General features: G+C 40.3%; 1 protein-coding gene across 3 annotated transcripts in view; it reads left to right on the top strand.

Moving 5' to 3' along the window:
- The window catches only part of LOC133629772 (nebulin-like), a 175,880-nt gene that overhangs the window by 52,925 nt on the left and 109,948 nt on the right, over window positions 1-13,007 (top strand). For all 3 annotated transcript variants that reach the window (XM_062020755.1, XM_062020754.1, XM_062020756.1), the window contains exons 39-46: window positions 1,000-1,110; window positions 1,184-1,291; window positions 4,856-4,966; window positions 5,025-5,135; window positions 10,598-10,708; window positions 10,787-10,888; window positions 11,034-11,138; window positions 11,210-11,314. In XM_062020755.1, the coding sequence (XP_061876739.1) occupies window positions 1,000-1,110; window positions 1,184-1,291; window positions 4,856-4,966; window positions 5,025-5,135; window positions 10,598-10,708; window positions 10,787-10,888; window positions 11,034-11,138; window positions 11,210-11,314 (864 nt within the window). The remainder of the gene's footprint in view (window positions 1-999; window positions 1,111-1,183; window positions 1,292-4,855; window positions 4,967-5,024; window positions 5,136-10,597; window positions 10,709-10,786; window positions 10,889-11,033; window positions 11,139-11,209; window positions 11,315-13,007) is intronic.

The raw sequence follows: 13,007 nt of genomic DNA, 5'->3' as shown, positions 1-13,007 counted from the left end.
AATAAGCCAGAACAACAGCAAAAACAAGCTGGACTGTGCTGTATGCACACAGAAGTAATTTTGTTGCCCTCACAAACAATCAGAAATCGCAAAAATCCGTAACTTAAACAACCATGTTGCTACAATATAATATTTACAAAAGTAAAATGTACTTACATTCACAATGGCAAGGAGCTGGTGAGAAAGGAGCAGACAGAGGGAGAGAAAGGCGATGGAGGGAGGGGCACACACATAAGTCTGCTTTGGCACATTTTTCCAGTAAAGCTTAGTCATACCAAATACTATAAAAATGGGACCCATCACCTCCCTGCTTGGCACTCAGCATCAACGGTTGGAATTGGGGGTTAAATCACCAAAAATTATTCCCGGGCGTGGCACCGCTGCTGCTCACTGCTCCCTTCCCCTCCCAGGGGATGAACAAGGGAATGGGTCACATGCAGAGGACAAATTTCACCACACCTAGTGTGTGTGTGACAATCATTGGTACTTTAACTTTAACTTTTACTCATCACAATGAAAGCTTGCTGTGGTACGAGACTTGCTTCGTTGATTCTTCCATACTAGTGAACCCATATACTCCTCGCAAATAATCTTAGTTTGAACTCCACAGCGATTCACCCCTTCCTTCCATGCTGGTCTGTTGTCTTTTTGGGACTCACCTTGAGTTAGCAAAATGGACAAAACTTGTCAAAAGACAAAAAACACACACTGACAAGTGACTAGTAGTGTACTGGGCAGCAAGTGATGTGGAGGGCTCCGCCTCCACAAAAATGCTGCGCCCTGCTTTTTGCCTGCAGGCGGGACACAAAATGAATAAGACATGCTTCGGCATATTTGGCTCCATCTAAAAGTTGGTACATCAAAAAGTTGTCAAATAGAGGGGTTGGTAAATGGAGGTCCCTCTGTATTTTCTTTCCACGGTTGCAGTGCACGCTTTTACACGACAGCGGGACGATATTAACAGATTTTTTTTCTTTTTCTCCCTTGTATGTGTCGTAGAATAAATACAAGGCCAAAGGTCGGCCGGAGAGCGGCGGCAGTGTGTTTCACCAGATGGCCGAGACCAACCAGACGGAGTTCGTCAAGCGCATGTCGGAACTTCAGAGTGAGGTGAGCGGCGGCATCGCCCTCGTCCCAAAATGTCCGCCTTTGGGGACTCATGTGCGTGTTTGTGTGCGTCCAGACCAAGTACAAGAAGGACAAAGGAGATCTGTCCAACACGTTGTTCTCTCAGCTGCCCGAGACCCTGGACACTCGCTTTGTGAAGGACATGGCTGACATCCACAGTCAGGTGAGTCATAGGCTTTGGTTTGCTGTCATTGTTTTACATTCTGTTTATGTCACAATCCATTCTATTTATTATTTTCTATTTATAACCTTTGCCAGTGGTTCTCAAACTCTTTTCACCAAGTACGTCCTCAGAAGTTCTCTCCAAGTACCACCATGATGACCAACAATTAAATGCAGTAGTGTAGTAGGCCTATGTATTTGTTAAAAACAACTCAGTGGCCCGAATTTGACTGAAAAACATCAATTTTCCTTTTGCAGTAAAAAAAAAGCATACATTTTACAGTCAAATTCTGGCAAATGAGCTGCCATTTTTACTGTAAAGATATTGTGGTAATGTTTTGCTATTTACAGTAATACACCGTAAAATATACAGTTGATGTTTTTACAGTAAAAAACTGGCAGCTCAGTCACCAAAATTTGACTTTAAAAAAAGCGGTTTTCTACTTACAGTAAAAAAGGCGTACATTTTACAGTAAAATTCTGGCAAGTGAGCTGCTAGTTTTTTACTTATTGTAAAATCTACAGTTGATGTTTTTACGGTTGAAAACTAGCAACTCAGCTGCCAGAATTTGACTGAAAAACTGAAATTTTCTATTTGCAGTATAAAAAAAAAGCGTACATTTTACAGTCAAATTCTGGCAAATGAGCTGCCATTTTAACTGTAAACAAATTGTGGTACTGTTTTGCTATTTACAGTAATACACTGTAAAATATACAGTTGATGTTTTTACAGTAAAAAATGGCAGCTCAGTCACCAAAATTTGACTTTAAAAAAGGGGTTTTCTACTTACAGTAAAAAAAGGCGTACATTTTACAGTAAAATTCTGGCAAGTGAGCTGCTAGTTTTTTACTTATTGTAAAATCTACAGTTGTTGTTTTTACGGTAGAAAACTAGCAACTCAGTTGCCAGAATTTGACTGAAAAGCATCAATTTTCTATTTGCAGTAAAAAAAAAAAAGCGTACATTTTACAGTAAAATTCTGGCAAATGAGCTGCCATTTTTACTGTAAAGATATTGTGGTAATGTTTTGCTATTTACAGTAATACACCCTAAAATATACAGTTGATGTTTTTACAGTAAAAAACTGGCAGCTCAGTCACCAAAAATTTTACTTTAAAAAAAGCGGTTTTCTACTTACAGTAAAAATAGGTGTACATTTTACAGTAAAATTCTGGCAACTTAGCTGCCAATTTTTTACTTATTGTAAAATCTACAGTTGTTGTTTTTACGGTAGAAAACTAGCAACTCAGTCGCCAGAATTTGACTGAAAAACAGAAATTTTCCTTTTGCAGTAAAAAAAAAGCGTACATTTTACAGTAAAATTCTGGCAAATGAGCTGCCACTTTTACTGTAAACAAATTGTGGTACAGTTTTGCTATTTACAGTAGTACACCGTAAAATACACAGTTGATGTTTTTACAGTGAAAAACTGGCAGCTCAGTCACCAAAATTTGACTTTAAAAAAAGCGGTTTTCTACTTACAGTAAAAAAAGGCGTACATTTTACAGTAAGTGAGCTGCTAGTTTTTTACTTATTGTAAAATCTACAGTTTATGTTTTTATGGTTGAAAGCTAGCAACTCAGTCGCCAAAATTTGACTGAAAAACAGAAATTTTCTATTTGCAGTAAAAAAAAAAAAGCATACATTTTACAGTAAAATTCTGGCAGATGAGCTGCCATTTTTTTACTGTAAACAAATTGTGGTACTGTTTTGCTATTTACAGTAATACACCCTAAAATATACAGTTATTTTTACGGTAAAAACTGGCACCTCAAGCACCAAAATTTGGTCGTAAAAAAGCAATTTTATACTTACAGTAAAAAAAAGGCGTACATTTTACAGTAAAATTCTGGCAAGTAAGCTGCTGGTTTTTTACTTATTGTAAAATCTACAGTTGTTGTTTTTACGGTAGAAAACTAGCAACTCAGTTGCCAAAATTTGACTTAAAAACATACATTTTCTATTTGCAGTTAAAAAAAAGCGTACATTTTACGGTAAAATTCTGGCAGATGAGCTGCCATTTTTACTGTAAACAAATTGAGGTACTGTTTTGCTATTTACAGTAATACACTGTAAAATATACATTTGATGTTTTTACGGTAAAAAACTGGCAGCTCAAGCACCAAAATTTGGTCGTAAAAAAGTAATTTTATACTTACAGTAAAAAAGAGGCGTACATTTTACAGTAAAATTCTGGCAAGTGTGCTGCTAGTTTTTTACTTATTGTAAAATCTACAGTTGTTGTTTTTACAGTACAAAACTAGCAACTCAGTCGCCAAAATTTGACTGAAAAAAACATCAATTTTGTATTTGCAGTAAAAAAAAAAGCGTACATTTTACAGTTAAATTCTGGCAAATGAGCTGCCATTTTACTGTAAACAAATTGTGGTAATGTTTTGCTATTTACAGTAATGCACCGTAAAATATACAGTTGATGTTTTTACAGTGAAAAACTGGCAGCTCAGTCACCAAAATTTGACTTTAAAAAAACGGTTTTCTACTTACAGTGAAAAAAGGTGTACATTTTACAGTAAAATTCTGGCAACTTAGCTGCCAATTTTTTGCTTCTTGTAAAAACTACAGTTGTTGTTTTTACGGTAGAAAACTAGCAACTCAATCGCCAGAATGTGACTGAAAAACATACATTTTCTATTTGCAGTAAAAAAAACAACTTATAAAATTCTGGCAGATGAGCTGCCATTTTTTACTGTAAACAAATTGTGGTAATGTGTTGCTATTTACAGTAATACACCGTAAAATATACATTTGATGTTTTTACGGTAAAAAACTGACAGCTGGAGCACCAAAATTTGGTCGTAAAAAAGCAATTTTCTACTTACCGTAAAAAAAAGGCTAGTACATTTTACAGTAAAATTTTTGCAGATGAGCTGCCAATTTTTTACTGTAAACAAATTGTGGCAATGTTTTGCCATTTACAGTAATACACCGTAAAATATACAGTTGATGTTTTTACGGTAAAAAAACCTGTCAGCTCAGTCACCAAAATTTTATCGTAAAAAAGCAATTTTCTACTTACAAAAAAAGGTTTTACAGTAAAAATTCTGGCAACTGAGCTGCCAGTTTTTGACTTATTGTAAAATCTACAGTTTTTTTGTTTGTTTGTTTTTACCGTAAAAAAACAGCAGTACTGTGTTTCCATTTACAGTAATATACTACCAAAAAACACTGTAAATTTTACGGTAAAATTATTGTGACAAGCTGTTACTTTTTTAGCGGAAAATGTACAGATTTTTTAATAAACTTTACGTAAAAAAATCTAATAATCACATGCATACAACAGAAAGTAACCAGATATTAACAGTACATTAATACTAGTTTCGGGAAACTAATACAACAGGAAATGATGCAATATAGTACTAAGTTAAGGGTTTTTGTGATTTCTGATGGTTTGTGAGGGCACCAAAGGTCTTGTATGGCCAAAGTAAGAGCCTTTGTAATATGTCAAATAATATATTGTGATATATACCGTCATCAGGCTGCAATATGTATGGAGATATAGGTTTTAATATACAGTATATGGAATATGTTGCTGTGTGTTGCCAGAGTAAGTACAAGGAGGCCAGTAAGAAGGAGATGGTCAAGAGTTTGTACTCGCTGCTGCCGCACACCAAAGACATCCAGCACGCCAAGGAACAGAGTCTGCTCCTCAGCCAGGTGCGAACGCCACGTCCTGATCAGCGAGGCGTGCGGACGCTGACCTTCTTGTCTGCAGAAGCTGTACAAGGAGGCGGGCAGGAAGGAAGCGGCCTGCAGCTTGTACGCGCACATGCCCCAAACCATCCAGACCGTCTTCGCCAAGGAGCTGAGCAAGGCGCAGAGCGACGTAAGCGATCGAAGCAAACGCACACGTCCTGTGTATCGTCCTGCTTGTGTGAACACACACAACAGATGTTGCCTAAGGACACAGACGCTGACCTACTGCACTCGCACGCACAAAAGCTGCAGGTCGAAAACACACAACGTCCACCGCACGCCCGCAACATGCTAAATACCAGTATTTTGGTACCAAATTGTATTTTGAGACATTTTGATACTTTTCGAAATACAGCAGACCACAAAAATGGCATTATTGGCTTTATTTTAACATAAAATCATATGACACATTAAACATAACGTATTTTCTGGACCACAGGGCGCACTGGATTATAAAGCGCACTGCCGATGAGCGGGTCTAGTCAGGTGTATTTTCATACAAAAGGCGCACCGGCTTATAAGGCGCATTAAAGGCCTACTGAAATGAAATGTTTTTATTCAAACGGGGATAGCAGATCCATTCTATGTGTCATTCTTAATCATTTCGCGATATTGCCATATTTTTGCTCAAAGGATTTAGTAGAGAACATCGATGATAAAGTTTGCAACTTTTGGTCGCTGATTAAAAAAAGCCTTGCCTGTACCGGAAGTAGCGTGACGTCACAGGCTGAAGGGCTCCTCACATTTCCCCATTGTTTACACCAGCAGCGAGAGCGATTCGGACCGAGAAAGCGACGATTATCCCATTAATTTGAGCCAGGATGAAAGATTTGTGAATGAGGAAAGTGAGAGTGAAGGATTAGAGTGCAGTGCAGGACGCATCTTTTTTCGCTCTGACCGTAACTTAGGTACAAGCCGGCTCATTGGATTCCACACTTTCTCCTTTTTCTATTGTGGATCACGGATTTGTATTTTAAACCACCTCGGATACTATATCCTCTTGAAAATGAGAGTCGAGAACGCGAAATGGACATTCACAGTGACTTTTATCTCCACGAGAATACATCGGTGAAGCACTTTAGCTACGGAGCTAACGTGATAGCATCGTGCTTAAATGCAGATAGAAACAAAAGAAATAAACCCCTGACTGGAAGGATAGACAGAAAATCAACAATATTATTAAACCCTGGACCTGTAAACACACGGTTAATGTTTTCCAGCTTGGCGAAGCTTAATAATGCTGTTGCTAACGACGCCATTGAAGCTAACTTAGCAACGGGACCTCACAGGGCTATGATAAAAACATTAGCGCTCCACCTACGCCAGCCAGCCCTCGTCTGCTCATCAACACCCGTGCTCACCTGCGTTCCAGTGATCGACGGAAGGACGAAGGACTTCACCCGATCATCCGTGCGGTCGGCGGCTAGCGTCGGCTAGCGCGTCTGCTATCCAAGTCAAAGTCCTCCTGGTTGTGTTGCTGCAGCCAGCCGCTAATACACCGATCCCACCTACAACTTTCTTCTTTGCAGTCTTCATTGTTCATTAAACAAATTGCAAAAGATTCACCAACACAGATGTCCAGAATACTGTGGAATTTTGAGATGAAAAAAGAGCTTTTTTGTATTGGATTAAATGGCGTCCGAATACTTCCGTTTAACTACTGACGTCACGCGCATATGTCATCATACAAAGATGTTTTCAACCGGAAGTTTAGCGGGAAATTTAAAATTGCACTTTATAAGTTAACCCGGCCGTATTGGCATGTGTTGCAATGTTCAGATTTCATCATTGATTTATAAACTATCAGACTGCGTGGTCGGTAGTAGTGGCTTTCAGTAGGCCTTTAAAGGGGTCGTTTATGATTTTTTTTCTAAATGTAAAAGACTTCCTTGTGATCTACATAACATGTAATGGTTAGAGATGTCCGATAATATCGGTCTGCCGATATTATCGGCCGATAAATGCGTTAAAATGTAATATCGGAAATTATCGGTATCGTTTTTTTATTATCAGTATCGGTTTTTTTTGTTTTTTTTAATTATTAAATCCACATAAAAAACACAAGATACACTTACAATTAGTGCACCAACCCAAAAAACCTCCCTCCCCCATTTACACTCATTCACACTCATTCACACAAAAGGGTTGTTTCTTTCTGTTATTAATATTCTGGTTCCTACATTATATATCAATATATATCAATACAGTCTGCAAGGGATACAGTCCGTAAGCACACATGATTGTGCGTGCTGCTGGTCCACTAATAATACTAACCTTTAACAGTTAATTTTACAAATTTTCATTAATTACTAGTTTCTATGTAACTGTTTTTATATTGTTTTACTTTCTTTTTTATTCAAGAAAATGTTTTTAATTTATTTATCTTATTTTATTTGATTCATTTTTTTAAAAAGTACCTTATCTTCACCATACCTGGTTGTCCAAATTAGGCATAATAATGTGTTAATTCCACGACTGTATATATCGATTCATATCGTATCGGTTGATATCGGTATGGGTAATTAAAGAGTTGGACAATATCGGCATATCGGATATCGGCAAAAAGCCATTATCGGACATCCCTAGTAATGGTGGTTCTTTGGTCAAAATGTTGCATCTTCAAGTCGCTTTCTGACAGTCGCTTCAGGATGCGCCGTTTGATGGCCGGTCTTATTTATGTGCCTCCACTTGGACAGCGTCTTCTCCCCTATCTTTGTTGTAGCGGTGTAGCGTGCAAGGACGGGAGTGGAAGAAGTGTCAAAAGACGGAGCTAACTGTTTTAATGAGATTCAGACTTTACTTCAATCAATAACGGAGCAGCATCTCCTCATCCGTGGCTCACTAGTGCAACAACAACGCCGGAAATGTGTCCCGTGAAAAAACGTCCGACCGGAACTCTCATAACTAAAGTTCCTTGGGTGAATTACGCAAACCCACTACACTGGTAGTTTTTAGCGCTTTCATAGCGAGATATGTTAGAACTTTACACTACTTTATACTAGAAATGGTAATAGCGGAGGGTGAATGCCCTATAAAAAGATTTCGACTACGGCATCGGCACGGACTACAGTGGCAAATGTGCGCAAATTTTCAGGACTTATGCAGATCCCAAATACACATCAGCAGGTACCAGAAGGTAAGAAAAGTTGGCTTTGCATAATATTGTGAAACAAAAGGCCAGATAATATGTCTGCTAATGGGTGCGATTTTGCAGTCCTCATACACACACCATAGTAATACTTGTATCTCTGATTACGGTAGCCGGAATGGGCCGACAATCCATCAAGCGGTGCGGCTTCATAGTCCCACTAAAACATTTTGATAGATTTTTGAGTGCCGTGTGTAATGTTCTTTATTTTCAATGGAACATTTAAAGTTTTGGTGTCTACACGTATCTCTTATGTGTGACTGCCATCTACTGGTCACACTTATCATTACACCATGTACCAAATAAAACTGCTTCGAGGTCGGTAAGCACAACCGGAATTATTCCGTACATTAGGCGCACCGCGTTATAAGGCGCACTGTCGATTTTTGAGAAATTAAAAGATTTTAAGTGCGCCTTATAGTCCGAAAAATATTCATATGCACTCATAGAATACTTTTGTCATTAAATAAGATACTAAAAAACGTCTCTCTTAGTATTAAGTAAGCAAACAAAGGCTCCTGATTTGTCTTTGACTTTATTGTGTAATTTGTCATTCTATTATTGTGTCAAAAGCAGCAGAAAATTCATTATTAATCTACTTTATTTACTGTTAATATCTGCTTATTTTCTGTTTTAACATGTTCTATCTACATCCATCCATCCATTTCCCTTCGGGGTTGCGGGGGGCGCTGGAGCCTATCCCAGCTACAATTGGGCGGAAGGCGCGGTAGACCCAACATTTCAGTTAAAATGTAATAATAACTTATTCTTCTGTTGTTTGATACTTTACATAGGTTTTAGGTGATACCACAAATTTGGGTGGCGATCCGATACCAAGTAGTTACAGGGTCATACATTGATCATACTTAAAGTCCTCCTGTGTCCAGGGACGTATTTCCTAAGTGATAAAAAATATTTACTATCGACAAAATACTTTGTATCCTTACACTCGATTTCTGTGTAGATCCACCCTTTTTGTTTACATTCAGGAGCGCCAGCTTGAGTTAGCGGTTAGCTATTGTATCCTCCTACGGTGTGCAGTGAAGTTTAGCTATTCCTCGTCCTGCAGGGATGATATTCATAAAAAACTTACTTTATTTGTCGCCGTCATACTTGCCAACCCTACCAATTTTTCCTGGGAGACTCACGAATTTCAGTGCCCCTCCCGAAAATCTCCCGGGGCAACCATTCTCCCGAATTTCTCCCGATTTTCACCCGGGCATCAATATTGAGGGCGTGCCGTGATGGCACTGCCTTTAGTGTCCTCTACAACCTGTCGTCACGTCCGCTTTTTCTCCTTACAAACAGCGTGCCGGCCCAGTCACATGTTGTATGCGGTTTCTGCACACACACACGTAAGTGACTGCAAGATATACTTGATCAACAGCCATACATGTCACACTGAGGGTAGCCGTATAAGCAACTTTAACACTGTTACAAATATGCGCCACACTGTGAACCCACACCAAACAAGAATGACAAACACATTTCGGGAGAACATCCGCACCGTAACACAACAGAACAAATACCCAGAACCCCTTGCAGCACTAACTCTTCCGGGACGCTACAATATACACCCCCCGCTACCCCCACCCCCCAATAAACCTTAAAGGCACTGCCTTTGTGGGCCGGCCCAATCACATAATATCTACGGCTTTTCACACACACAAGTGAATGCAAGCATACTTGGTCAACAGCCATACAGGTCACACTGAGGGTGGTCGTATAAACAACTTTAACACTGTTACAAATATGCACCACACTGTGAACCCACACCAAACAAGAATGACAAACACATTTCGGGAGAACACCCGCACCGTAACACAACATAAACACAACAGAACAAATACCCAGAACCCCTTGCAGCACTAACTCTTCCGGGACGCTACAATATACACCCCCAGCTACCTCCTACCCCAACCCCACCTCAACCTTCTCATGCTCTCTCAGGGAGAGCATGTCCCAAATTCCAAGCTGCTGTTTTGAGGCATGTTAAAAAAAATAATGCACTTTGTGACTTCAATAATAAATATGGCAGTGCCATGTTGGCATTTTTTTCCATAACTTGAGTTGATTTATTTTGGAAAACCTTGTTACATTGTTTAATGCATCCAGCGGGGCATCACAACAAAATTAGGCATAATAATGTGTTAATTCCACGACTGTAAATATCGGTATCGGTTGATATCGGAATCGGTAATTAAGAGTTGGACAATATCAGAATATCGGATATTGGCAAAAAAGCCATTATCGGACATCTCTAATAATAATCGATAATCCAGGTTTGACTGTAACTGCGTTTGCCAGTGTTTGCCTGCGGGGGGCAGCACATTAAACTGCTTTCATGTGTGCTGACCCGGCACTGAAGCGCTAACTGGAGCGTAGAACCAGACAACAAAAAATTGACGCCTTTTGAAAAAATGTGTTTTATTGGTCCCCCATAGAAGTTCTACAAGGAGCAGTTTAACCGCGAGAAAGGCAAGTCGGGCTACGCCAACATGGAGACGCTGCCCGAGGTGGAGCACGCCATGGAGGTCAACAGGAACCAGAGCGACGTAAATGCAACCGCAGCGAGGAAAACGTCAGCTGGCGTTATGCTCGCCCACGTCTCACCGTGTCTGCGCTGATCACAGGTCAGCTACAGGAAGGGGAGGGAGGAGCTTCGCCGCTACAACACGGCGCCCGACAGAGCGGACATTGTCAGCGCAACCAACGCGGCTAAACTGGCCAGCGACGTGAGTGTGTGTGTTGACGTGTGTGTGCATGGCAACCGCTTTGTAGCCTGGTCGCCGTGACAACCGTGTGATGAATTATAGAAACATCCCTCTTAATGTATCATGCATGCCCCGCTTGAATTATTTGTACGTGCGGCGCCCACAGGTGGCCTACAGGAGTAATGGCAGGCAGCTGGTCTTGAGCGACGCGTCACTTCTCGCCCGTACGGACATCCATCACGCCAAGGAGGCGTCCAAGCTGGCCAGCCAGGTAACAAGATACCCACAATGCATCAGGTGTGTGGCCCAACATAGAAGAAAATAAAAAATCCCTCCTTGCAGGTGAAGTACAAGCAAGCATCAGAGCCGCACGCTCGACCTCGTTACAACCCGCTGGAGTGCCTGTCCTTCAAACACACACAAGCGGCGGCGGCGCTCGCCAGTCAGGTGAGAAAAAGCACATAGTTTGCTAAATTATTTTATATGGCCCGCCATATCATTTTATGTGGTTCGCTACATTACTTTACCTGGCCCGCCAGACCATTTATTGTAGTTCGCTACATTATTTTATATGGCCTGCTACATCATTTATGTAGTTCACAGCGCCCGCCACATATTTTATGTGGTCTGCTACATTATTTTCTGTGGTTTGCTACATTATTTTACATGGCCAGCCACATCAATGGCCTGCTACATCATTTATAGTGGCCCGCCACGTCATTTTATGTAGTTCACCGCGTAATTTTAGGTCGCCCGCCACATATTCTAAAGCCGCAATGTTATTTTATGTGGTTCGCTACATTATTTTGTAATGCCCTCCACTTCATTTATTGTGGCCCGTATCGTCGTTTTTATGTGGTCCGTCAAGTAATTTTATGTGTCTCGCTACATTATTTTATGTGGTTCACTACATTATTTTACATGGGACGGTATAGCTCGGTTGGTAGAGCGGCCGTGCCAGCAACTTGAGGGTTGCAGGTTCGATCCCCGCTTCCGCCATCCTAGTCACTGCCGTTGTGTCCTTGGGCAAGACACTTTACCCACCTGCTCCCAGTGCCACCCACACCGGTTTAAATGTAAATTAGATATTGGGTTTCACAATGTAAAGCGCTTTGAGTCACTTGAGAAAAAGCGCTATATAAATGTAATTCACTTCACTTCACTTCACTTCACTCGCCACATTATTTATTGTGGTTTGCTACATTATTTTATATGACCTGCTACATCATTTTATGTAGTTCACCGCGTAATTTTATGTGGCCCGCTACATATTTCAAAATCGGCCGCGACATTTTATTTTGCCCTCCACTTCATTTATCGTGGCCCGCCACGTAATTTTATGTAGTTCACCGCGTAATTATATGTGGCCCGCCCCAAATTTAAAGCCACAGCGTTATTTTATGTGGTTCACTACATTAATTTATATTGCCCTGCACTTCATTTATTGTGGCCCGCTACGTCGTTTTATGTGATCCGCCAAGTCATTTTATGTGGTTCGCTACATTATTTTATATTGCCCGCCACAACATTTTACCTGGACCGCCACATCATTTATTGCGGTTTGCTACATTATTTTATATGGCCTGCTACATCATTTAATTTGGCCCGCCACGTCATTTTATGTAGTTCACCGCATAATTTTTGGTGGCCCGCCACATATTTTAATATTTAATGGGGTCCGCCAAGTCATTTTATGTGGTTCGCTACATTCTTTTCTGTGGTTTGATACATTATTTTACATGGCCAGCCACATCATTTATTGTGGTTTGCTACATCAATGGGCTGCTACATCATTTATCGTGGCTCGCCACATAATTTATTGTGGTTCGCTACATCAATTGGCTGCTACATTATTTATCCTGGCTCGCCACATCATTTATTGTGGTTTGCTACATCAATTGGCTGCTACATCATTTATCGTGGCTCGCCACATCATTTATTGTGGTTCGCTACATCAATTGGCTGCTACATCATTTATCGTGGCCCGCCACATCAATTTATGTGGTTCACTGCATAATTTTATTTGGCCTGCCACATATTTTTAAATTGGCCCGCAACGTTATTTTATGTGGTTCGCTACATTATTTTATATTGCCCTCCACGTCGTTTATAGTGGCCCTATGTTGTTTTATGTGGTCCG

The sequence above is a fragment of the Entelurus aequoreus genome, linkage group LG15, assembly GCF_033978785.1.
Source record: "Entelurus aequoreus isolate RoL-2023_Sb linkage group LG15, RoL_Eaeq_v1.1, whole genome shotgun sequence".
Lineage (NCBI taxonomy): Eukaryota > Metazoa > Chordata > Actinopteri > Syngnathiformes > Syngnathidae > Entelurus > Entelurus aequoreus.
This window is presented reverse-complemented; position numbering and strand designations above follow the sequence as displayed.